Below are 26,336 nucleotides of genomic sequence, written 5' to 3' on the forward strand. Positions count from 1 at the left end.
CCTGTAGTACTCAAGGGATCTAAGATACATGATGCCTTCACAGGCCCCCTGGCCATTCCCTCGTTCAGCTTGTCTTTACCTGGTTGGTGCCACAGCGTCCCTCACAGGATCGAGCTTTGAAACTTGATTCCTCCACTGTTCTGAGGGTAGGGCTGGAGGTCCAAGGTCACCGGGGCGAGTCCCCCTGGGACATCACCTCCAGACCCTCCACTGGTGACCAGAGTCATCGGTGTCTTAGCAACAGCAGCTCACCTCCACAGCTTCTCTTTCGCGTTCTGACTTTCGATTGCCTTGCTCTTGTCCTTTCCCACTCCTCTCTCTCTACATCTACCTCAGTCGCCTCCCTTCATCTCCCTGTGTCTGTTTATGTATTTCTTCCTCCTTGCATATCCTTTTCAATTTCTTTCTCCTGCCTCACATCTCCCTCCATTAATTGTGATCCTCAAGTGCATTTTTTCATGACTAAAGTCACTCTGATTCACATAATTTTTAGTCTAAAAAAAATTTTTAAAGGATTAGTTCGAGAGAGACTCATCTCAGACCACTTCAGTCAATCTAAACTGCTTGCACTTCCCCGAGTACACAGTGAGTGTATGTCGCTCCTGTTCTTTGCATATATGTCTTGCCCTGCTGGCAAGGCTGCCTATCCCCAAAGTCTCCTGCATGTACACAGATGCATGTGTGCACGTGTGGACACATATACACACATACACAGGGTCCTGGTGAGTTCTATGCATCCTTTAGTGTTCGATGTTCCCCTGTCTGTACAATGAGCCTCCTTGAGGAACTTGTTCTCGTGTCTCTGTGTTCTCAGTGGGTGCATACTGGTTTCTCCATGAGTGTTGGCTGAATGAGTGAATTGATCAATGAATAAAACAATTTGTCACCCAGTGTAAAAGTGATACTCAAGAAGAAAGGCTGGCTGGTCCTGGTGTATCCAAGCCGTGTGTGACTCTGGTGTGTTCCTCCAAACTTAAGTGAAATATTGTCTTTGAAGATTAAGAGTTCTGTGAAAAATTTTACAAGACAGCAGCTCAGTTCATCTTGTGCTAGGGTTCCTGGATGTCACATTTTAATTTACAGTGCACAAAGACTTTCCTAAGTCTTCTTGCCAAATAGGGCAAAAAGAAAAAGTAGTGACAAGTGCCTTTGGAGAACAGTTATATCACTGTATAATTTGATGTCAAGATAATGAGAAATACACATGTGAATAATTTTTAGGCAGTATAAATGTGTTTGTGTTTCAAGATGTAAATTTGGTTTTGATGTTTGTTTCTTCCCAGAGGCAGTCAGGCTCCCAGTTCAGGTTGGTGTCTGGTTGTTTCAGCACATTTTGCAATGTTCTCTATCTGATTTTCAGGTTGACTTTGATCAACTTCAGGATAATTTATGTCAGATGGAGAGAAGATGCAAAGCTTCATGGGATCACCTCAAGGCAATTGCAAAATATGAAATGAAACCAGTTTTGAAACAACGAATGTCAGAGTTCCTCAAAGACTGTGCTGAGCGAATTATAATTTTGAAGATTGTTCACAGGCGAATAATTAATAGGTAAGTGGATCAAGGAACTTATGGAAACACCAGTACAACAACATGTTGAAAATATTCTGTAAATCAAGGTCTGAAGGTTAACTTTACAAAAATTTTACTGTAAATTCTTGATAGGTAGCAATGACATCTTAGGTGCAGGTGTTTAACAATTCTATGGGTACTTAAGTTTTCTTATGCACCCACAAACAAAAATAGTATAATGCCATTGAATCTTGAGGTTGGAAGAGATCTCAGAGACAATTTGATCCTAAAATCCCCCTTGATTGGGAATTGCATTTATGATAAGGTCCCTGACAAATTGAACCCTGCATCTCTGCACCTGCCTGAACAATTCCACCTCCAGGGAGCACACTCCCTTGTGTGGCAGCTCTACTTATTAGAAAGTGGCTCCACTCTATAAGGTGAAATCTGCCCTAGAAGGTCCTTCCACTTGTGGATTCTCTGCTGGACACTTCTGCTCTGCAGCCAGTCTAGATGGGGCCTGGGATCCACCACTCAGCCATCATCTGGGCTGGCCATCCTTAGAGTCACAGGGTCCAAGAGGATACCACAGGGCACAGCAGTGAGGGACCAGGACTTGCTCTGCCCAGGAAGGCTCAGTAGCTGGTCAGGCATGTTCCAACTGGTGAATACTGGATTCTGTATGTCTGGTGGCAGCACCAGGACTAAAACTTGGTCTTCTAACTTCCCAGGCCAGGGCCTTTCACATGCCACTGTACTCTTCTCCTTTGTTTCATCACAGAACATAGCTGTTGACCCCTCACTCTGGTCTCTAGGGTCTGGGTGCTCTGTCCTAGGACAGCTTGGTGGCCAGATGTGCAGGTCACACAGTCCTGTAGGCTGCGGTCTACCTGGAGCAGGTGGACTAATGATGGGCCTTGTTGAACAAGACCACCCTACAGTTCTGCTAATGGAGCCCACCCAGAGGCCTTGGTACAGGGGACTTGTGCTGAGCTTGGCACCACTGGACCGCAGGCCTTTTCTGGTAGTACATGCTCCAGTCCTGTGCTGATGCATTTATTTTTTTTTAGTTTTGTTTTGAAACAAATGTGTGGCATTTTCACTTATCCCTGTACAGTCCATATTTTTGGTTAGTTTTATTTTTGTCCCTTCCCTCCCCTCCACCTTCCTTGAACTCATACAGAACTTTTAAAAACCTGGCTCTCATCTACTGCATGAGCCCTCTCCCAGCCAATGTCCTTTACTGCTTTGGTAGTTGTAGTTCTTGAGTCTTGATCCAGACTCTTGGGACAGTTTTAAAATATTGAACAGGACAGAAATGAGGAACAGAATCTTCCCTCCAGATTGACAATTATTCATTAAGCAGAATTTAGTGGTTCAAAATTAAATCTCCTTAATTGTGACCTTGTAGCTGCCCTCTGTGTAAGGGGATATTGCATGGGGTATTATAGAATGTGTTACTGAAATCAAAGTACATGATGCTCTTACCATGGTTAAAAGGGAGGCAGGGGACAACCAGTAAGATGGCGGCAGAGTAAGGTGCCCCATGAGTCAACTCATGTGGCAGGGCAGTTAATAATCACCCAGAGCTATCTAAAGTACCTATTTGGAGGCTCCAGGAGACCAGAAGAGCATCCTGCAATACCCTTGAAAAATGGAAGGAGGAGATACCCATCTGCAGAAAAGATTTGTGAGTAGAGCACTCTATGCCATGGACGCTGGTGCCCATCCTCCACTGGTGGCACAAGCTGCCTCAAGAGCTATTCTGTGGCTGGAATTAAAAACTCCACTTCCCAAAAATGGGAGAGGAAGAGACAGTTGGGCACTGACTTCAGCTATCGATTAGTATATTTGGCTAAAGTATAATCCTAAGAACAGATAAAGTTTGAACCTGTCCAAGTCAGAGAGGCTGGTAGCTGCCATTTTAACTCTACCCACAGAATGAGGGGAAGCAGGATGAACTGAAAATCAGTGCTAGTAGGGACTAGCTTCTTTCCATCAGATTGAATTGCAGCTCTAGCCTAAGCCTCAGCCCACCTCCGGCAAGTTGGAAGCTGGCAGGACTGGGCCAGCTTCTCCAGGAAAATACAAGCCATGTCACAGAGGCTGGTGATCATCCTACCCTGGGTCTCAGGAGCTATCCCATGGATGGAATTGGAAACTCCACCATAAATGGTGGAAGAAGAAAGGGTCGGGCACTGACTTCAGCTACTGATTAATATATTTGGCTGGCTAAAGTATAACCCTAAGAACAGTTAAAGTTTGAAACTCTCCAAGTCAGAAAGAGGCCGGTAGCCACCATTTTGACTCTACCCTTGTATGAGGGGAACCCAAGCTGATTGACAATCACAGTGATGGTAGGGATGGCTTCTTTCCACCCAGATTGGACTGCATCCCTAGCCTAAGCTTTCCAGCTCCACCTCTGGCAGGGAAGAAGCTGGCAGGACTGGCACCAACCTCTCCGGGTAACTGCAGATACATTTGGATGGCACAGACTGAATAGTTAGTAGTCTACCAGGGCAACTACAGTCATTGCTGATCCACACTGCATGGATTGATGGCCAAACCTGCAGCTCCATACCTGCCCCAGGCAGGGGAGGAAGGGTGTGAAGCTTCATCAGTCTCTCTGGGCAATTACAGTCTAGGCCTGCATGACTTGGATCATTACACAGAGCTCTGGCTCTGTCCCTACTCCTGGCAAAGGGGAAAGAGGAGAAGCTTCAGCAGTCTCTGGAGCAATGTGGGAAGCTTGAACCTCTACAGTTTACAGCACCAACTACATCCTTGGCTCCTACTATGCAACTAGCAAGAGAGAAAGGGCAAAAAATCCTAAACTAAACAGAAAGACTGCATCCAATACATCTAGTAAACCAGATGCAAAGACACCAACAAAAAATCACAATCCATACCAAGAAACAAGAAGATATGGCTCAGTTAGAGGAACAAGATAAGCCTCCAGATTACATAAAGGAGTGGAGACAACTAGTAATCATAGACGGTCAGACAAATCTCATTAATAAATTCAGTGAGATGGCTAAAGAGATTAAGGATATTAATAAGACATGGGATGAGCACAAAGAAGAATTTGAAAGCATACATGAAAAATAGCAGGTTGTACAGAAATAAAAGACACAATAAATGAAATTAAGAATACGCTGGAATCACATAACAGCAGATTTGAGGAGACAGAAGAAAGGATTGGTGTGCTTGAAGAAATGGCCTCCAAAAGCAAACATACAAAAGAACCAATGAAGAAAAGAATGGAAAAAATTGAACAAGGTTTCAGGGAACTAAACAACAACAAGAGACATGCAGGGAAACGGACTTTGGCCCAGTGGTTAGGGCGTCCGTCTACCACATGGGAGGTCCGCGGTTCAAGCCCCGGGCCCCCTTGACCCGTGTGGAGCTGGCCATGCGCAGTGCTGATGTGCGCAAGGAGTGCCGTGCTACACAGGGGTGTCCCCCGCGTAGGGGAGCCCCACGCGCAAGGAGTGCACCCATAAGGAGAGTCGCCCAGCGCGAAGGAGGGAGCAGCCTGCCGAGGAATGGTGCCGCCCACACTTCCCGTGCCGCTGACGACAACAGAAGCGGACAAAGAAACAAGACGCAGCAAAAAGACACAGAAAACAGACAACCGGGGGAGGGGAGGGGAATTAAATAAATAAAAATAAATCTTTAAAAAAAAAAAAAGAGACATGCAAACATACATGTCATGGGTATCCCAGGAGAAAAGGGGCAGAAGGCATATTTGAAGAAATAATGGTAGAAAACACAACCCTATTGAAGGACATAGATATCTGTTCAAGAAGCACAACATACTCCCATCCAAATAAATCTGAATAGGCCAACTCTGAGACACATAATAATCAGAATGTCATCTGCCAGAGAAAAAGAGAGAATTCTGAGAGCAGCAAGAGAAAAGCAATGTGTAACATATAAGGACACCCAATATTAAGTGCCAGTTTCTCATTAGAAACCACAGAGGCAAGAAGACAGTAGTATGATATATTTAAGATACTGCAAAACAAGAACTTGCAGCCAAGAATCTTATATCTGGCAAGATTGTCTTTCAAAACTGAGAGCGAGTTTAGAATATTCACAGATAAACAGAAACTGAGAGAGTTTATGACCAAGAGACCAGCCTTGCAGGAAATACTAAAGGGTGTGCTAAAGTCTGAAAAGAAAAGACAGGAGAGAGAGGCTTGGAAGAGAGTCTAGAAATGAAGATTATATCAGTAAAAGTAACTAAAAGTCTCAAAAGAGTGGTGAAAATAAAATATGACAAATAAAATCCAAAGGTCAAAATGGGTGAAATAAGAACTGCCTCTACAGTAATAACATTGAATGTTAATGGATTAAATCCCCCAATCAAAAGACACAGATGGGCAGAATGGATAAGAAAATATGAGACACCTGTATGCTGTCTGTAAGAATCTCACCTGAGACGGAAGGATGCCAAAAGATTGAAACTGAAAGGATGGAGAAAGATATACCACACATATAACAACAACAACAAAAAGCTGAAGTAGTTATTTTTGTATCAAATGAAGTAGAATTTAAGAGAGATGAGTAATACATAATTTGAGGAGGAAGTCAGGAAAAAAATTCCATTTACAACAGAACTAAAAGAATAAAATATTTAGGAATAAACTTAACCAATGATGTAAAGCACTTGTAGTCAGAAAACTTCAATGCATTGTTAAAAGAAATTTAAAAAAAGACCTAAATAATTGGAAGAACATTCCATGCGCATGGATTGGAAGACTAAATATCATTAAGATGTCAATTCTACCCAAATTGATATACAGATTCAGTGCAATCCCAATAAAAATTCCACCAGCATTTTTTAAGTAAAAAGAAAACATAATTATCAAATTTATTCAGAAGGATAAGGAGTCCTGAATAGCCAGAAACATCTTAAAAAGGAAAAGTGAAGTTGGAGGACTCTCACTTCCATACTTCAAATCATATTACCTCGCAACAGTGTTACAAACAGCATGGTACTGGCATAAGGACAGGTATATAGATCAATGGAACCAAACAGATGGTTCAGAAACAGACCCTCACATGTATGGTCAAGCAATTTTTAACAAGCCTGTCAAACACCCATCTTGGACAGAACAGTCCATTCAACAAATAGTGCTGAGAGAACTGGATATCCATGGCCAAAAGAAAGGAGGAGGACCCCTATCTCACCCCTTATATAAAAATTAACTAAAAATAGATAAAAACCCTAAATATAAAAGCAAGACCCATAAAGCTTCTAGAGGAAAATATAGGAAAACTTCTTCAAGACCTGGTGGTAGGTGGTGGATACTCCAACTGAGGTGGACTACTGATACTTAATGTATGTAAAAGTTTTATTTAAATATACTGTAAAAGTGTGGAAATATATACCATTGATGGTCACACATTATAGTGAGTATTATAAACAGGAATGTGGCTGTAAAGGTTAGTCTAGGGATGTAAATGTCAATTGAAAGAAAGCTGGAGAGTAATCTTAGGACTGAATAACACAGTAAACCTAGAGATGAGAATTGTGGTTGATGGTACAGATGGAAGACTGTCCTTTGTAAGCTAGAGCAGATGTACATCACTGTTGTAGGGAGGTGGGAATATGGAGAAGCATGGGAAAAATACAACTGGAGTGACCTATGGACTGTGGTTAACAGGAATACTGTAATATTCGTGCATCTGTGCCAAATATGTACTGTGTTGATAATGGGGGAGTATGGAAAAAGTGTGCCAAATGTGTGCTGTGGACCATGGTAAGTGGTTATAGAATGATGATTTTATCTCATCATCTGTAACAAATGTTCCACCATGGTGTGTTGTGTTGCTGGAAGAGTGTTGTATGGGAATTCTGCACATGTACATGATTGTTTTGCAAGTTCACAACTTCTGTAATAAAAATATATATATATAAAAATTAGGGTGGGCTGGGAAAAAATACACCAAATGTAAGATATGGACTATAGTTAGTAGTAATATTTTGATGACATTCTTTCACAATTTGTAACAAATGTCTTGCAACAGTGCCATGTGTTGGTGGTGGGTTGATGTATGGGTCCCTTGTATGATGTTATGCATGTTTGCTTTGTAAGTTCACAACTTTTACTATAAATTTATTGTTATATATGTTCCTGTTTAAAGGATACAAAGATAATAATTATTATAATGGGGTAGGTTGGGGGAAAAATACACCAAATGTTAAGATTCTTTGATGGTAAGGTGAGGTATGAGAGCCCTGTATGATGTTATTATATGTTTGTTTTATAAGTTCACAACTATTCCTGTACACTTATTGTTTATGTATGAGTGATATATTTCAATAAATTAAAATGAGTAAATAATAAAAAAGGGGAAAAGGGTGGGAAGGTGACAGGGAATAAGAGTTATTTTGGCCCTCCACACTTTGTATGACCTGAACAGTTGCCAACTTAAAAAAAAAAAAAGCTGCTAAAGTAAGCAAATACTAGTAGTTTCCATTTGGAATACCATGAAATCAGAGTGATTTTATGAAAGTCTTGTAAAGCTGTTATTTTGGTCACATTAACCAATTATCCCAAACACAAAAACTCATTTGGTGATATGCCCACTCCTTAAGCCATAATCCTTTTGCTTGGATTGTCCCATGCTCCTCAGTGGTCATCCCTGACCAGCGGAGCCAGGAAGTACCATCGTTAGGAGGAGAGTAAAAGGGGCCCGGCAGAGTGGGAGTCCCATGGTGGCCAATCCAGAACATCTAAACCTAGAACCCTGGGTGCAAATGAGGTCCTTAGCAGGAGCTCTGTGTGTAAAACTGATTAAAGTGAGGAAAGTTGTTGAAATGAGGGTGGGGGACTCAGAGCCCCAGTGGCCCTTTGCCTCCCTCTCCCCCACTGCCTCCCAGGAGCTTGGCCCGGGGCTGCTGCGATCTAGCCTATTCATTCTAGCCATGCAGGTCATCCTAGATATAAGGTTTCTGATCAGAGAGTTGAAGTGGTTATGCAATGGCCTCATGACCTTCATCTTTTCCTCGGATGTGAGTGTGAGAGTTAGATTTTTTCTCTTTGTAACTAGGAATTCCCTTCACAAGCCATTTTTAAGAAGCGATTTTTACTCACAGCCTCCCATAGATGAGGCATTCGGAGTGAAAAGATACCTCTCTATCTCTGGGAGTTACACCTCCTCTGGAGAGGAGCTCAGACCTCCTCAGGTAGCAAAGCTCCACAGTATTCTCACGACACCCGGATGTGCAGAGCAAATGGCTTTTCTTTATTTCACCATTGGCTCAGCCTCCTTATGCCTCACGACCTGGCTCGGGAGAGTCTGCTAACCTAGCCAATGATGTCAATGGCCAAATATTTTGTCTCCTCCATGTATGGTCTTTAGACGTTGATGCCTCCTGATACTCCCCTCCTAGTTGGCTTTAGGAAAGAGCAGCGATTTCTGTACCTCAGGATGGGGCAGGGGAAACAGGTTCTCAAATGGTCGTGCCCCCTGGAACCTCGTTAGCCTCGCCCGTGGACAGGGAAGGACTGGTACTGGCCGGCCTCCTGCTGTGATGGGGTTTTCCCCTGAGCTCCATCAGGGCCTGGGGTCTTCACCCAGCCCCTCTAGGCCCTGCAGGCCCTCAGAATGTGGTACACCACAGGATCCCGCCAGAGCGTGAGTCCAGACTGGCCCTCTCACTTCTCACCTTACCGGACGGCCCTTTTGAATCTGCCAGAATTGCTCTATTTTGGCCTGAAAATACCCCGTCCTACACAGGGCCCTCCTGTCAGACTCTCAAAGGCAGGTGGGAAAGGAGCCGTCTTTCCCCCAGCACCCACTGCCCACTCTAAGACCTCCTCTGGGTGAGGCAGTGAGGACCGGCATGCTCCCTCAGTGTGTTTGTGATCTGCATTTCCCTAATGACTGATGATGTTAAACGTCTTTTCATGCTTTTTAACCATTTGTACCTCTTCCTTGGAGAAATGTCTATTCAAGTCCTTTGTCTGTTTTTTAATTGGGTTATTTGTCTTTTTAGTGTTTGAGTTGTAAGAGTTCTTTATATATCTGGAAACTGGTCCCTTATCAGATATATGCTTCATAATTTTTTCTCCTATTCTGTGTATTGCCTTTGATAGTGTCCTTTGAAGCATAAAAGTTCTTAATTTTGATCAAGTCCAATTTATCTGTTTTTGTCTTTGATTGCTTGTGCTTTGGGTGTTATATTTAAGAAACCATTGTCTAATCCAAGGTCATAAAGATTTAGATGTACGTTTTCTTCTAAGAGTTTTACAGTTTTAGCTAGCATTTTGGGTTTTAAACAGTTTCTCTAGCCCCCTTTAAATATAAATTATATGCTTATGTTGTTTTTTGTCCTTCCCTTGACGAAAAAAACTAAAACACAAAAAACCACTCCATATTTGAACTGTTACAAATTAAAGTGATCAGAAACAAAAGTCTTTTTCTTCACATAGTAGTATCATTTATACTGGTTGTTCTAGACAAAAATTTCCTTCTGTCTCTTAGCATCTTCTTTCTCATTTCCTGACAACTAAGAAGTAAGTACTTTACTCATTTAATTTATTTTATTAAATTTTAAAGCAAATGAGAGTCTGATCCAGTAATTTTTAATTTATGAATTAAATAGCTGAATAAATTTTGTACATATTGTTGTTTACTAATTAAATTAAGATTGTATTTAATATTGCAAGAAACATTTAAGAATATTTACTCTGAGAAAAATTTTACAAGCATTGTTTTATAAACCATCAATTAATATGTTATTCATAACCTGTTGATATGTACTCTACGTATTCTTAAAGTAGGTTCCCAAGGATTTTCTAAGCAATAGTTCTTTATTCTTATTTTGATTCTTTTATAATCTAGAGACTGTGCAATATTTTACTTAAGTTGGTATACTTTTTCATTTTTTCTTAACAAAAGTTCTACACGTCCTTTGCAGAAAAATTTTAAAACACAGATAGCAAAAATAAAAAGGTAATTTTAATTTCCTGAAATTGTAGCACCTAGACATCCATCAGTGGGAAAGTGAACTGAACTTGACTTCTCTTTGCAAGTTCATTTGAGGAGATTTTTTCAGTCTCAAAGCTCCAGAAATAAACAATGTCTTTCCATCGAGAGTTGAGCTGATTGTTTTTGTCTTACTGAAAGTTTTTAGATAATTTCTTTCTATTCCTTAAAAGTGAAGTCGGTGCTGTTACTGTTTTTTCATTGCAGATTCCACTTTTTTCATTGCAGATTCCACTCCTTTTTGCTCTTTATGGGTCATCCACCTTATGCGATTCGGGAGGTGAACATAAACAAGTTCTGCAGGATTATTAGTGAATTTGCACTCGAGTATCGCACCACCAGGGAAAGGGTTTTGCAGCAGAAACAGAAACGGGCCAACCACAGAGAGAGAAATAAGACCAGAGGGAAGATGATCACTGATGTGAGTTCCATGAAATCAGTTTCTTTATGTCATTTAATTTGAAAGTAAAATCAATCATAAACCTCAGCACGGTTTGGGGGCTGTGCCTTTTAATTTTTTGGATTGTGAAAAAAAAATTTCCCTCTTTTAAGAAGTGATTTTAAGTTGCTCTTCCATTCCTGTGAAAATCCACTGTTTAAGAAATGAGGACCTGGAACGTGTAAAAGTCCAGCAGGTATGGGCAGCTGGTAAGGGTGTACTGGTATGTTGGGTGAACCTGGCATTAAATGCTTGATTCCCTTTCAACTTCTCTGATAGTGGGTGAAGTTTGAAGAGAAGAAAAAAATATTAAGAATCGTGCTGCTTATTGTAGAAAGACAGCTGTACTTGTTTGGGAATTGATTCAGGATTTTAATCATCATAATGATACTATGTAACCAATGAGTTTTTGACACATGGACCACCCATCCTGGGCACCCCAATGAGAAATAATTGATGTGATTGTTCATACGACACAATCTGATGGGCTCTTGGTAGTCTCTTAAGTCACAGAATTGGGTGGGAAGGACAGTAAATCAAGCAGGAGTTGCCCTCCAACACCTTGGGGTGACCCTGCAGACTTGTATGTCTCCCCTGCTCCCAGGCTCTTCCCTCATGTCCCCCACCTCAGCCCTGAGCCCCTCAGCTGTGGGTGCAGTGAGCATTTGGGTGGGAGATGCTCAATAAGCAGAGGGGGGAGGGATGCATGAAGTTGCCAGAGGGAGACCAGGACACAGTGCAGGTTCCCCTTTCTGAAACATCTTTGTGAAAAATGTGAAAACCAAGTTGGCATCTCACATAACTCACCCATTTCTAGTACCTTCCAGGCAAAAGGGAGAAATTATCTGGAAATTGTCCATTACTCACCATTTATTCTTATAAGAAAAGGCTTAGGGAGAGTAAAGTCATCTTTTTTTACATCGACGTATCATATTTGGAATCTATTGAAGGACTCTTCGATGAGATTTTCTTTTCATTGTTTGGGTTGATGCCCATGAACTTAATGCATTTGTGCGTATATTTGAGAAGCACATGGGCTCTCAGTGATACAGAGAATGGAACAAGTGAAGACGAAGCCCTAGTGAGAACCATCATCCTGGGATCTGTAAGCCTCAACTGAACAAGCCAGGAAGATTTCTTTGGGGAAAAAAAATCAACTAAGAAGAGCTCATGGAGGCTGCCTTCTGTACCCAAATGTATGTTCTTCTTAAAGGCAAAATAGAGGGTACATGGGCCTCATCTCTAAAAGTCCAGATTCCTAAAGGTTCTGATTGTCACACAGAGACCCGGACTCATTAACTTAGAATTGTTGTTGTCATTTTAAGACCGTTCTGAGGAGAATGAGGAAATAATCCCCCCATTATCCACCCCTACCCAAATCCCTTACTTGTTTCCTTGGAAACTTTTGGACCCTAAAGGAGGGCTCAGGAGCTTTTCCACAGAAGGGGCACTGTCTGTCCCCCTCAGTAGTTCTGAATGCCAGCGCTAGCCAGCTAAGAGTCTTCCTTCTCTGTTCCTGAGATCTGGATTCAATAGAATCTTTAGCCTTTTTGAGGACAGCTATTCAGAAAGCAAATTGTATTCACTTGGGTAAATTCTGACCCACATTGCATTTCAAAGAATTATTTTTAAAAGTTTTTAAAAGGGATTGTCTATCTTTCTGAAAATGAGACACATTGGATGGTGAAAAATAACAAGCCCAATATGCTTATAGTTATAAACACATACCCAAATTTGTCGCCAAATTCTTGAGATTTTTAAAGATCCTGCTAATTTATTAATTCTGTTCTTCTCTGAAAACATTTGGCTTTTCTGGTTATAAAAAGAAGTAAATGTCTTCTAGATTTTCATTCAAAAATATTTAAATTATTGTTAAAATCCCAACAGTCCAGGCTTCTTCAAGGAACGTTCTCAGTGTAGTCCATTTTTTCCTGCCCAAAGTGGAAATATTCATGTAGAAAGATTGCCATCTGCTGGACCATCAGGATATTGTCACTTAAGGCAAAGTAGCCTCAAGTTTCCCAGCTCTCAGTTATTAAGCCCCCACTGTTTGCCGGTACTGCAGTGGACTCTGAGGAAGATGTGAGTGCAATAAAAGAGAAGTTGTATTCCAGGGGTGTCTCAATCCAGCAGTAAAATCACATATACATAACTTAAACCATAAGGAACAAAACCAGGCAATAGAGTTAGAATCATGGAGCCTTTGAGCAAGAGAGCTGGCAAAGATTTTAGAAAATGAAATGCAAGTCACTTTTAATGGTAGATACTGACAGGAGCAAAGGATCAAAGTGGTAGCAATTAAACAGATGCTTTTAGAAAAATGATTGTTTTCTAAGACACAGAGAAGTCCAGGTAAAATCTGAAGACCTTATGGTCATGCAGCAAGCCCCATAGCAGCACTTGACTTGCCTTTCCCTCCCCTTCTTTCTGTTTCTGAGCTTCCTTTCTCATAATCCAGAGATCCTCCCAGATAAGGATCAGTGAGAGACCAAGTATCCTCATCCTTGTGACGAAAACAAGTCCTAAATGAAGTGGTGACATGGAAAAGGCAATTCTGCTCTTTTTGATGGCCCTTTCCACTGGCATCATAGTGCAGACGGGTGATGAGAACTGAAGCTGGTAAATCCTAGGACTCCCACTTCGCAGTGCAGAGGGTGGAGTGACTGGTTAGCCAGTCATGAGTAGTGTTCAGGAGGAGGGGGCCCCAGTAGATTGCCTTGAGCTCCCTAAGTCCCCCCTGACTCTAGTCAGAACCAGTCTTGGAGCTTGCAGAGGGAGTGGCCAGACAAGGGCAGGAGGGCTGAGTAGGCAGGGCCTGGCTGCTTCCAAATGAAGAGGGTATGCCTGGTTGCAGTTACCAGTGTCTTTATTTGGAATTTCATGTGACATTGAGATGATGTCATCTTTGCCGATTTCTGTACCGTCTAAGAATCCCTTCTGTCTTTCCTGTCCTGTCCTGACCTTTCGGGTAGACTGATGAAGAAGATGAAGTTGAGGTATGACTATTCATAAACATGAAGGGTGCCACATTTGACCTCCCGTGAGTGCTGCAGGGTCTAAACTAACGAAAGCTGCACGGAGTGTCAGCACCACTCAGTGCTTTAAATCATGCACGGATATTTTCTTGTTGGTTTTTGTGTGACCACTAACCACCTCACAAGGGTTCTTGTTGTGCTGGGTGTTCCAGGGACTGAAGGGCTGAGGCTCAGGGTGATGAGCAGCCCTGTCGAGAGTGGCAGGTTTTGTGGGTCTCTCCCTACTGCTGGAAAAGTGGACAAAGACCTTTCCTTCCAGCCCTTTGTCTGAACCTTTTGGTAACTCAAATAGGAGAACCGGGTTCTAGAATAACCACAGAAAGAGCCCTAAAACCAAAGTACATGGGGCAGTGGCTAAGAGCCAGGCTGGCTGCATTGGCATCCATGGGATCGGCGGGTGTGTGGTGCTGGGAAGGGGGTGTTTCACCTAACCATGGTGTAGATGCATGAACCCAAGACCAGGGTGGAGCTGATGAAGAGGGAACAATGGAGGTGATACAAGCCCCAGATGTGCCCTGGGCCCTGCTCCCACAGCTGAGCCATAGAATGAAAAGAGGAAGCCAGGAATCTATGGAGCTGCTGTTTGCAAACTTTAATCTGCCTGATTTTTTATTTTTCAATCACATTTTTGGCATTGTGTACATATGGCTCTATGTTCTAGCTACCTCTTTTTTACCTCATATATGCCCTGACTATCTGTTCAGTTAGAATTAGAGAACAGTGTCGTGTGTTTGTAATGTTTACTAAATTTGGCATAATCAGATATAGTGAGTATTGCTGAAATCAGTTTCAGCATAAATTTCTGTGCCATGTACTGATATGGGCCCTGGCACCAGCTCTCTTGGGGACCTTTGGCAAGTCACTTAACCATGGAAGGCCTCAGTTTCCTTCTCTGTAAAGTGGGGTGCAACAACATCTGGAAAATGTAGTTCTTCACGTTGTATGATTCTGTGACTGAATCCCACTTTTAAAACTCTATCACCATAAGTGATATTTAAGAAAACTTTTCACTGTAGTGCTAAATCAGACAAAGAAAACCCAATACATTTGATTAACAAGGCATGTTTCAGTTCTCTTGTACTTGCTCATTCATGTCAGGGCTTTGGTGTTAGAAACAAATTCTGTCTTGGAGTTCTTCCCTGAGCTGGTGTCAGTCCCCACAGTGGGCACCCCCGGAAACAGCCTGCAGGGAGCCCAGAGAGTCCCATACAGTGATGTGCAGAGTGGCGGCCCTCCTGGGGCCAGTGGCTTGCCTTTCTAAGAGCACTTCCTACAGAAACAAATGCTGTCATTCGTTAATTGGCCCATCTGTGACTGCCATGATCAGTCTGCAGAACGCACACAAAGCGATGAGACAGAGGAGTTGTCCCTGCACTGAAAGTCATGTAAGCTTGAGTTGGCTTTTGGAGGAGTCCACCTCACATCCTAACTCCCCTTTGGCTTTGCAGTCCGGCAAGTTCTCGGGCAGTTCTCCAGCGTTGCCCAGCCAGCCACAGGGCCTGAGCTATGCTGAGGATGCAGCTGAGCATGAGAATATGAAGGCTGTGCTGAAAACCTCATCCCCCGCCACGGAGGAAGCCACCCCTGTGCTGGGGGTCCGGACACGCAGTCGAGCAAGCCGAGGTAACTGCTGGCCCGGGCAGGGGTTCTAGTCTTCTTGGGCCGGCCACCTGGTGGAAGTCCAGTCTCATCGCAGGTACAGATTACTGGACCCGGGAAGCAGCTGCTGAGGGCCATCAACCCCCCAGGACTTTCAGGGCTGACATAATCACACCTTCTTCACGCCCACCTTCCTGACCCCCTTCCATTAGCACCATTCCCCAAACAAACAGTACTTCCTCAAATATAACATCTTTTATATACAAAAAGACCTTTATTGTGAGTTAATCCTCATGAATTAAAGCGGAGTTGGCAAACTACAGCTCACAGGCCAAATTTGGCCTGCAGTCCTTTTAAAATTTCATTGGAACACAACCATGCCCACTCATTTACATATTGTCTATGGCTCTTTTTGCTACAAGGCACAAAAGCCTAAAATATTTACTACCTGGCCTGGCCCTTTGCAGAAAGTTTACTGACCTCTGGATTAAAGTGCTAACCTCCCCCGCCCCCCCCACCTCTTTTTTCTCTTCTTAAAATCCTCCGAGGCACGGATGCAGCTAAAAAATGATAAAGATAGGTTAAGTCTCCAGGTCAGATTTATCACTTGGAAGGGACTTTTTATTTGCATTAAGAATGAAGATGCATTTTACATCTGGGAATGTTGACTCGTGCCCCCCTGGGCCGGTCTCCTGCACACTGTTCAAGCTTCCTCACTGCCTACAGGATACAGCCCATGCGAGCCACGCTGCCCTCCAGGGCCTTCTGTGGTCTGGTCCTATCCTTTCTCCCAATTTTGCTTTCAGTCATCCCCACATTATTGGCTCCACCCACCTCTGGACACCCTGTGTATCTCTCAGTGCCCCTGTGGCTGGTGCTGCCCCGCCTGGCTTAGAGTGCCTTTTTCCCCTGCCTGTCCTGTCCCCACCCACCTCCAGAGACCACCTCCAAGTCATTCCCGACGTGCCAGGCCACTCTTGCTCCTCGATGCATTCCTGAGACCCCATTTTAGGCCTAATAAAGATGACAGGTATATTAGTCAAAGGCGTGCTGATGCAAAATACCAGAAATTCGATGGTTTATATAAAGGGCATTTATTTGGGGGAGGAGCCTACAGATACCAGGCCATAAAGCATAAGTTACTTCCCTCACCAAAGTCTATTTGGAGCAAGATGGCTACCAACATCTGCGAGGGTTCAGGCTTCTGAGGTTCCTACGTTCCTGGGACTTGCTTTACTCTGGCTTCAAGGTTCCTTCCTCCCTGGGCTGGCTCTTCTTTCCTCTGCGTGCTGACTTCCCAGGGCTCCAGTTTAAGCCTTCAGCATCAAACTCCAACATCAAAACTCCCTTCATTAAAAACCCTCAACTCTGTTCTTTGCCATGCCTATTAACTGTGAGTCCCCACCCACCAAGGGGTGGTCTTAGTGGGTGGGACCTCAATGTCCTAATCATAACTAATCATAACTCAATCATGCCCAAGTACAGATCAGATTATAAGCATAATACAATATTTCTTTTTGGAATTCATCAATTATATCAAACTGCTGCAATAGGCTTTATCATGAAAGATTATAAACTCCTGGGGGCTTTTTCTCATTGGTGTCTGCTGAGCATGCACTGTGCATGCAGCTAGGACAACCCGTGTAATTGATTGTCCAAACCGGGATGTTTGGAGTGTGAAAGGGAGTGCTGGGAAGAATTATGTTGGGACAATACATAACTCTGGATGTGCCAGGTAAACTAGACTGTGGGTTATCTCATATCTCACAGACACTCAGTAGTGAATCACCCACCAGGCATCTAATGAACGTTCAGACTCCCAAGGTAATGGAAGGGCAGTGAGAATCTCGAGGACTGCAATCTGGAAAAACCCTGAGAAGGCCCATTAGTGACTCATAATTGACTTTGCTGACTGAGCAGTGCATTGGAAATATTCTTGTTTTCACCTCTCTTAAATATATAAAAATATTGATAGCAATAACTTCAACATAAAGGAAAAAATAACTGCAGCTCTGGTTTCTTCAGATGGTGATGGGTCCTTGTCACACAATGTGTATGGTTTCTTGACACATCTTGTGAACCACAAGGCCACCCAGGGCTAATCCAGGGAGGGCTCTCCAAAGGCCCACCAGGCTGTGCTCTATAAGGATTTGTGGTATTCCCAACCATCAGGCTTGTTTGGTTTTAGAAGGTACTAGGGATTGAACCCAGGACTTTGTACATGTAAAGCCGGAACTCAACCACTGAGCTATATCCCACTCCACAAGGCTTTTTAACAAAATTACTGAATAATTTTCTTTGTGTGACTTCAGTTTTACTAGTTTTACTAGTTCCCTTCTTATCTTCTATCTTAATGTTGGACTTTTCCTAAATTACCCTTTAACTTTGATATGCTGTTAAGAATATGCCAGAAGAAGGACTTCTCCTTCCCCACCCCCAGTGTTATACTGAGACACAGATAACAACATAGAAAGGTCCTATCTCTTACCACAACCTTGATTCCCACACTGTACCCCAAATCCTTGCATACATTATTATTATTAATATTACAGTAAAGACCCAAAGGTGAGGCTCTCTGGGATTCAGTTTTTCCAAACCCTCTGGCTTTTAGGTAGCTTTGAGTATAGAGTTAGGCAGAAGAAAATAAATTAATCTTATACTTTGGCAATAAAAAGGCAGCATTTCAGTGACCTGCAGCAGAAAGACATGGCTGAGGGGAACCAAGACCCTGAGCGTTTTACATGGTTTGTTCTGAGAGTCTGGCTTGCTGCATGGAAGGAAAGGTACCCTCTTTCAGCCAATGCTATCTATAAAAAGCATCCATTTCTCATCAAAGCCAAGAAGGGACAGGAAAGAGAGAGTGTGTAGATAAGAAATAAAAGAGAAGAGGAAGTGGGAAGGTCAGGGAGTGAGGGGAAAAGTGTCATTAAATGGTGAGCAGTAGACTCTGTTGTAAAGCAAAGATAAGAATAAAATAACTTTACAGTGTTTGTGGGGAGCAGAAAGAGGAGTCACCCCAACAGGCCTCAGATGTCCTGTGTGTGAGTCTCTCTGTGCCCTGGCAGCTCTGGTGGGCTTTGGGGATGACGCTAAATGTGGCCAGCAGGAGGACCAAGGAGAACATTACTGCCTACACTATGGACCTCAGTGTATGCAAGGGTAGTGCAGCAGAAGCCACCTTGAGATATGTAGGCCAGTATCTCTCTAAAGCAGATCATGCTAACCTCAAAGAATAAGTAGACATCTACACCTGACCAAAAAGGAATAAGGGTTCATCTCTGCTGATTGACGAAGGGATTAGAAAGGGAAGCTGCTCGTTTTCTCTGCATATTTACACGTGTCTGAAGGGGGACTTGTGCTTCCAGGTGGCATGTAGTAAGCAGCAGCAATCTGTTACCCTTGCTACATCAAATAGGAAGGAACCCAGAGAGGTTACAATAGACTTCTTTTAAAAGACACCTGAAAACTGTGGAAGGAAAGAGGAGTAGATATCCAGAATTCCAGAGCAGAAGGAAACCTTTCAGTTGGGCTGTGGTCGCCAGCCATTTGCTTCCCTGGGAGCATGTGCTAAATCTGGGCACAGACTGAGGATTGGGTTTACTGTAGATAGAACTCCTCTAACAGGAAAGAGAACCAGCAGAACTTATGACAACCATGTGAACTGGCATAAGTGACTGACATGTAGAGGAGCCCTAAAGGTAGACAGTTTTTTCCATGAGACTTTTGCTAAGTGCCAGAGCAGCATCATGGAGTTAGACCAGAAAGGCAGAGGGAATTCTGCTATCTTGCAGTCCTGAGGAAACAAAGCCATGCTAGAATATGTTCCTGCAAAAACTATGCAAATACAGATCTCAGCCTCAAGACATTTACAGTCAGGGGTGCGTTGTTCTTAACTAAAACTGCCATCTAGCCCTGACCTAGCTCAGCACCTCGCTCCTAACAGAGGAAAGGGTGAAGACTCTCTGGAGGAAAATAACACTTTCCTCAGTCTTTAATCTTCACATCCTTTTATACACAAAGTCCAGTGCATAGTCAAAATTATGAGCTAAGGAAAGAATAGGAAAATGTGACTGGAATCAAGAGGAATTGCAGACAATACCAACAGGTGATCCAGATGTTGACATTTGCAGGCAAGGACTTGAAATGACTATTATAAATATATTAAATAAAATAAATTAACAGGTAGACAAAGAGGATAAAAAGGTATAGAATTTTAACAGATTTGGAATCTACAAATATGAATTGAATGTATGATTTAACTGCAAAATTAAATGTCTGAAATAAAGGACTCATTGGATGGGTTTAAGAACTGACTAGTCACAGCAAGAGGGGATTAGTGAACCAAAGACATGTTAATAGAAAATGGTGAGGAAAGGTAGAAAGAATAAAAGAAAATGTAAGAAATGTGGAACACAGCCAGTAAAGTGGTCTAACATATGTGTAATTGTAGTCCTAGAAGGAGAGGAACGACAGGATGAATAAGGAGCAATATTTGAAGAGATAATGGCTGAGAATTTCCCAAAGCTGAAGAAAAAGATTGCAGCAGTTTGATATTATTTATGAATTCCAAAAATAGATATTGAATTGTGTTTGTAAACTGGTCTGTTCCTCTGGGTGTATTAGATTGTATTAGATTCACAGGTTTCACTTTTACTTTATTAAATCAAGATTAGGGCTTCTATTTGACCACGTCATTAGGGCATGCAGGATTAAGTCACCACCCCCTTGGTGGGGATGAAACAGACTCTCACACTGAAGTAAATACATGGAGAAGGAGAACACAGAAAGTTTAGTTTTGGATGCTGGAGCCCTAGGGAGAGAGCTAAACTATCACCTGATAGTTTGCAGCTGAAGAGACCAGAGCCCTGAAGAGACCAGAGCCCTGAACAGGTAAGAAAGCCCAGAAAGAAATGACCCTTGTGGGGAGAGGCAAGCCTTATGCTATCCTACAGCTAAGAATGGAAGGAGCTGGGACCATGGAGCCTTAGGAAGAAGATGAGGGCTGAACCCTCGCAGAGACAGGCAGCCATCTTTCTCCAACACATGGCAACAGACTTTGGTAAGGGAAGTAACTTAATTTTTATGGCCTTGTGACTATAAGCTTCTACTCCAAATAAATACCAATTATAAATGCCAACAAATTTCTGGTACTTGGCATCAGCATCCCTTTGGCTGACTAATACAGAGACTTAGCAAAGGAAACTTAGCAAATCCCAAGCAGAAAAATAGAAAAGAAAACCATACTTAGGCACACCATAGTCTACAGTTAAAACACACACACACACAGATAAAGATCCCATCTTTTAAATAGCTAAAAAGAAAAAAAGATACATTACCTTCTAAAGAGTAACAGTAAAAATGATTCTCATTTCAACAGAAACTATGGACTCCAGTACAAAATGGAATGACATATGTATCAGCCCACCAAAGGTGTGCTGATGCAAAGTACCAGAAATCTGTTGGCTTTTATAAAGGGTATTTATTTGGGGTAAAAGCTTATGGTCCCAAGTCCAACTCAAGGCACCCTAAAAGGTACTTTCTCACCAAAGTCAGCTGTCATGTGTTGAAGCAAGATGGTGGGCGATCTCTGCCAGGTTTTAGCCTTCCCCTGTGGGCTTCCTTTTCCTCATGCAGCTCCATGGGCCCAGCTTCTTTTCAATCTCATTTGCAGGCTGGTGTAGGGCTTGTCTCTCAAGGCTTCTTATATCAGTCTCCTCTCTCTTCCCAGTATCAACTGTAAGCTATCAGGCAAATGGTCCATCTCTCCCCAGGACTTTACCTGTTTGCACCTTACTCCTGTCCCATGGCATGATCAGAAATGACAAAGTTCTCTCCTCTTGTGTCTGTCTATCTGTGTGTCTGTTTATATCATACACACCAAGGGAGCAGGGACTCTACCTGAGTCACACCTTACTGTTATATGGTTGAATCAAAAAAGCCCTCAAAGCAATCTTAACAGGTAATCTAATCAAATGTCCCTCAAATGAAATGAATATAATCAAAGGGTATCACACCCAGAGGAATAGTTTACAAACATAATCTTTCTCATTTTTGGATTCTTAATCTCAAACTGCCATACTCCCTCCCTCTGAATCCCCAAAAAGACATTACAACATTCCGAAAAAAACTTAAATAATTCAGTAGCAAAGCAAAGTACAAAATCACATAAAAATCAGTTATAGGAGCATATTTTATCTTGGGGCAAAGTTCCCTCTGGCTGTAGACCTTTGAAACTTACAAGTTATCTGCATAGACATAGGATAAACATTTGCATTATCATAAGGAGAATTTGGGAAGGAAACATGCATCACAGGTCCCAAACAGTTCTGAAAACCCGAGGGGCATGGTCCATTAGATTTCAAGGTCTGAGAGTCATCCTTAAAATGATGGTTTCTTCTTCTCCTTGGGGTCCTCATGAGGGCCCACCCTTTCCACAAGCTTGCCCAATGGCCATTTTCTTGGCTCCACCCTCATCAAGCATCTGGGTGCTGACTGAGCTCCAGACCTTACCTTCCAAGAACTTTGGAGTGGATGACCACACTTTCCCCAGTCTCTGGGAAACAGTCTCAACCCACTTGGTACAGTGAAGTGGTGGCAACATTCTCACCACCCTATAGGGAACAGGCCTGCCCCCCCTCAGTAGAGTGGGGTGGAAACCTCATTCTTTCCAACCTATGGGGAATGCGCTCCACCCTCTCTGTTGCCTAGGGTGGCCAAATTCTCCCTGAACAGTGGGCTGGAACATCCACCCTCTTCAAATGCCAGGTCAAACTCACCATCTCCATCCACATGGGTGAGGTCCCTCTCTTGGCCCTAAGAGATGTCTTAATTCCATACCTCAGCTTCCATGGTTTTCCTTTTAAAGCCATTTTCCCTTCCATATTTCCATCTTTTAATCCAGGCTGACAGTGGTTTCGTACATACAGATCTCTCAAAAAGCTTGTTGGTTTAGCATGCAGGAAGCAGGGGTCCAAGCCAGCAGAGAGTATGACTTTCCACATGTCTTTCTTGGATAACTGCATTTTCAGTCCTGACTTACAAGTTCCACATTTAGTTAATTCCTCAAATAGGTCACTGTCATGTGGGGGCTTGATTTCTAGAAGCTTTGAATTTCCAGAATCAGTCCCTGGTTTCTTAATGCCCACAATTCCCATTCTCATTATCATTAGATGGGAACCCATGTTTTAGTGGTGATTCCTTCTTGCTTATTTATAGGCAGAGACCTTTATGCCAGACTTGGGCTGTCTTAACATAGTTATTTATAAACATCTTTTTTTCTGGTCAGGGAGCAGGTGAATGTACCAAAGAAAAATTTGTCAGCTTCCCCTTTGCTAGTTGAAAAGGGCAATCCTGTGACAATTTTTAAAAGGCTAGCTAACTGAAAGATAAACTATATTTTCAAAATCCATTGGTTTCTATTTAACTTAACAAGAAGTTAGGGTTTGTCTTAGTTTGCCACAGAGTTGTGAATGGAAAGTACCAGAAGTGGGTTGGCTTTTATAATGGGAAATGTATTAGGGTTAAAACTTACAGTTCCAAGGTTATGAAAATGTCCAGAACAGGGTATCATCAGATCAGCTACTGGTGATCCTGACGTCCTGCCATATGGCAAGACAAGATGGCAGCCAGTCACTGCTGAGGTCCCCTCCTTCCCCTCAAGGCTCACTCGAACTCAGGTGTGGGTGATCAGGCATATGACTAGTCTCCTTCCAGACCTCCTAGCTTAACCTTGGTTGCTTGGCTTTCTCCATGAGCCCAGCTGTGTGTGATCAGGCATTTGGCTCACTCTTCAGCCTTGAGCTGTTCTGTGGGCCCAGCCTCTCAGGGGCATTGTGCTTCAGCTTTGGCTGCTATTGAGCCTCAAGTCCTCTCTCACATGGCAGGGTCAAACTGGCAGGTTTCTTTTTCTCTGTCTCCTCTCTGTATCTCCATTTATATAAGGCTCCACTAAGAACATGGAGACCTCACCTGGGTCATGCCTCACTGACATAGTCCAATCAAAGTCCCTAAAGCAATCTAATCAAGGGATCTAATCAAAGATTCCTTAGCTAAATTTTATGCAGTGAGAGGGCCCTAGACCCACAGGAATGAATTAGTTAAAAAACATAATCTTTTCTGGGATTCACAAGATTCAAACTGTCACACGGTTAGTTGACATTCACTAGGCACATTCAACAACTGATAAAGAGAGCTGCTTTAATACATCAGTTCAAATATGTATTACTAAATGCTGGGTAATTGTGATATGTGCAGCAAGGTGTAATGTGACTGATCTGCCCTCAGATATTAGAATCTGGCAGATGGAGGTCCTGAGATAGCTGTACAGCACTTTGTTTGGCCTTCATTTTTAGAAATATGGAGATCATGGTTTAAAAGAAAACACTAATTACTTTCCCTTCTAGAAAACTCACCTAAGCACATACGGGGTGGAAAGATAAATGAGGACACCACTGTATTATACAGTGGTGTGAAAGGAATACCATGTGTGTGCCGAAGCTCAGAGTAGGAAGGATAATGGCCACAGTGGTGACCCCCTGCTGCGGGGAAGGTTAGCCCTCTTGAGCTGTCCAGCTACAGATCCACTCTGAACTTGGCTGTATTCTCTTGCTGACAGAACTCTGCTTCTGGAGAGCAGTGCTATGTATTTTTGTTCTCTTTGTGTTTTGTTTTTTTCTCCTTGAGTCCATCTCACTCTCCGGTTGTTTAATTCTTCAGGATCCACTAGTTCATGGACTATGGGGACCGACGATTCGCCCAACGTCACAGACGATGCGGCCGATGAGATCATGGATCGCATTGTCAAGTCGGCCACCCAAGTGCCCAGTCAGCGAGCGGTGCCACGGGAGAGGAAACGATCCCGGGCCAACAGGAAATCTCGTAAGTGCATTTGAGGAGTGGTGAGGAAACTGTGCTTCCATTCTACATGATCCGGGGAAGGGCAGCAGTTCTGAGACCCCTACCAACAGATTGTTACTGGCTGCCTGGAGTGTCCGCCTGTGCTTATCAACAAAAGGCTTGATCAGCAAAGTGGCCATAGTCGGGGAGGGTGAGCCACAGGCACACCTGCCTAGTTTATTGGCCTTTTCTGGCCAGGCTTCCCTCAATTCACACTTTATCCCCAGGAGTATCTGTAAGGTCCTTAAATGTCACTTGGTATGGAGGGGTGGGCCCTCCAGGGCCCACTGCCAACCAATGCACTGAATTCTTTGTTAGAGGCTCTTTCTGCCTCTTGCCCAGCATTAGGGATCACTTACCAGGCTGGAGTCTGGTTCCCCCAGGGATCATAGGCTGTGTCTACACTGCTGCCCATAAACATGTTGAAGGTCAAAAACAGGGATACCAGGTGATTTTCTGGTTACTATGATACTTAAAATATTTGCCATTAGCCTAGGTTGACCAGTTTCTTTTCTTTTCCTAGTAAATGAAAGATTCAACTAAAAAAACAGTGATTTTTCCCCCTTTTGTCTGAGCCTCTGCCTACTCCTGCCCACCAAATCGTTGGGTATGGTGTTACCTTTGTGGGTGCTGTGCTACCTGCCACAGGGACTGCTCTTCAGAGAGGACCTGGATCCTAGGAATCCTTTGACATTTGCCTGCATTAGCTGTGGCCCTTGGGTGTTTATGAGAGAGCTCACCCCAAGCTCTGGGCAGCTGCTGGGTCACTCAGAGACAGGGGAAGGACACGTCTGCTCTGGGAACAAGGACTAATGCCTGGGAAAGGGGGTTGTGCCCTTGCACAGGAAGGATGCCTGCTGGCCTCCCTTCTTCAGGCACCAGAAAGCGAAAGGAGTGATTCCAAGTAGTCAGGGAGTTCAGTAAGAACTCACACTCAGAGACACCCCCAGCTGACTCTACCACACACAGGAGGTGACTGCGAAAGGAGTGATTCCAAGTAGTCAGGGAGTTCAGTAAGAACTCACACTCAGAGACACCCCCAGCTGACTCTACCACACACAGGAGGTGACTGGGATTTGGGCTGCATACATTGGATCCAGTGGTTGGATCAACTGACACAGCTTGTTTGCAGACTAAAGAAGACAAAACCAGATTGCTACAGACCCCGCTCCTTTTATGTGATCTGCTTTAGTGTCTGATTGGAATTTTTCCCCAGAAAGGAAAAAACACTTGTCTCCCCAGAGAATAGAAGAACTTCTCCAACCACCAGGATGTGTAGAAATGTGACTCTCATTCAGGATGATGAGTGGGCCTGAGACTGCCTTTCTGACACACTCCCAGATGATTTGCTGCCGCTGGTACTTGGTCCACACTTTGAGTACAGGCCTTTGAGCTGTGGTGGAACCCTGGCTGTCCATTAGATTCTTTTTCAGAGCTTTTTACAAATCCAAGATCTGGCTTGCACCCAGACTAATTACTTCAGAACCTCCGGGGTGGGGCCCTGAGGCCTGGGCCCTGGCCCTTGGGTACTTGGAGGTACTGGGGGGTGGGCTCTCCCTCCACTCTGTGCCCTGCCACATTTCCTCCATTGTTGAGGTGGAAAATTCACTTTCAGGGGGGACAGCTCTTTAAACCTTCAAGAATATATTCGGGAATTCCAGTATCAGTATCTAAGGGCTTGCCATTATTTTTTTGCCTTTATTTTTTTAACTCCTTACCTTGAGATACTGTCAAACTTACTAAACAGTCTCAAAAATAACACAAACTCCTTACAGATAACTGCAGCACACCCACACTGCCCCCAGACATCCAGATCCACTAGTTCTAACACTCTGCCATACCAACTGCCTCAC

General features: G+C 43.3%; 1 protein-coding gene across 17 annotated transcripts in view; it reads left to right on the plus strand.

Annotated features, from left to right (window-relative positions):
- The window catches only part of FHOD3 (formin homology 2 domain containing 3), a 537,731-nt gene that overhangs the window by 494,449 nt on the left and 16,946 nt on the right, over window positions 1-26,336 (plus strand). For 10 of the 17 annotated variants that reach the window (XM_058277152.2, XM_058277161.2, XM_058277154.2 and 7 more), the window contains 4 exons: window positions 1,361-1,551; window positions 10,744-10,936; window positions 15,438-15,612; window positions 24,304-24,465. In XM_058277152.2, the coding sequence (XP_058133135.1) occupies window positions 1,361-1,551; window positions 10,744-10,936; window positions 15,438-15,612; window positions 24,304-24,465 (721 nt within the window). Of the gene's footprint in view, window positions 1-1,360; window positions 1,552-10,743; window positions 10,937-13,926; window positions 13,951-15,437; window positions 15,613-24,303; window positions 24,466-26,336 lie in introns of all 17 variants that reach the window. The other 7 variants (XM_058277150.2, XM_058277160.2, XM_058277153.2 and 4 more) reach the window with 1 other exon arrangement.

The sequence above is a fragment of the Dasypus novemcinctus genome, chromosome 16, assembly GCF_030445035.2.
Source record: "Dasypus novemcinctus isolate mDasNov1 chromosome 16, mDasNov1.1.hap2, whole genome shotgun sequence".
NCBI classification, from domain to species: Eukaryota; Metazoa; Chordata; class Mammalia; order Cingulata; family Dasypodidae; genus Dasypus; species Dasypus novemcinctus.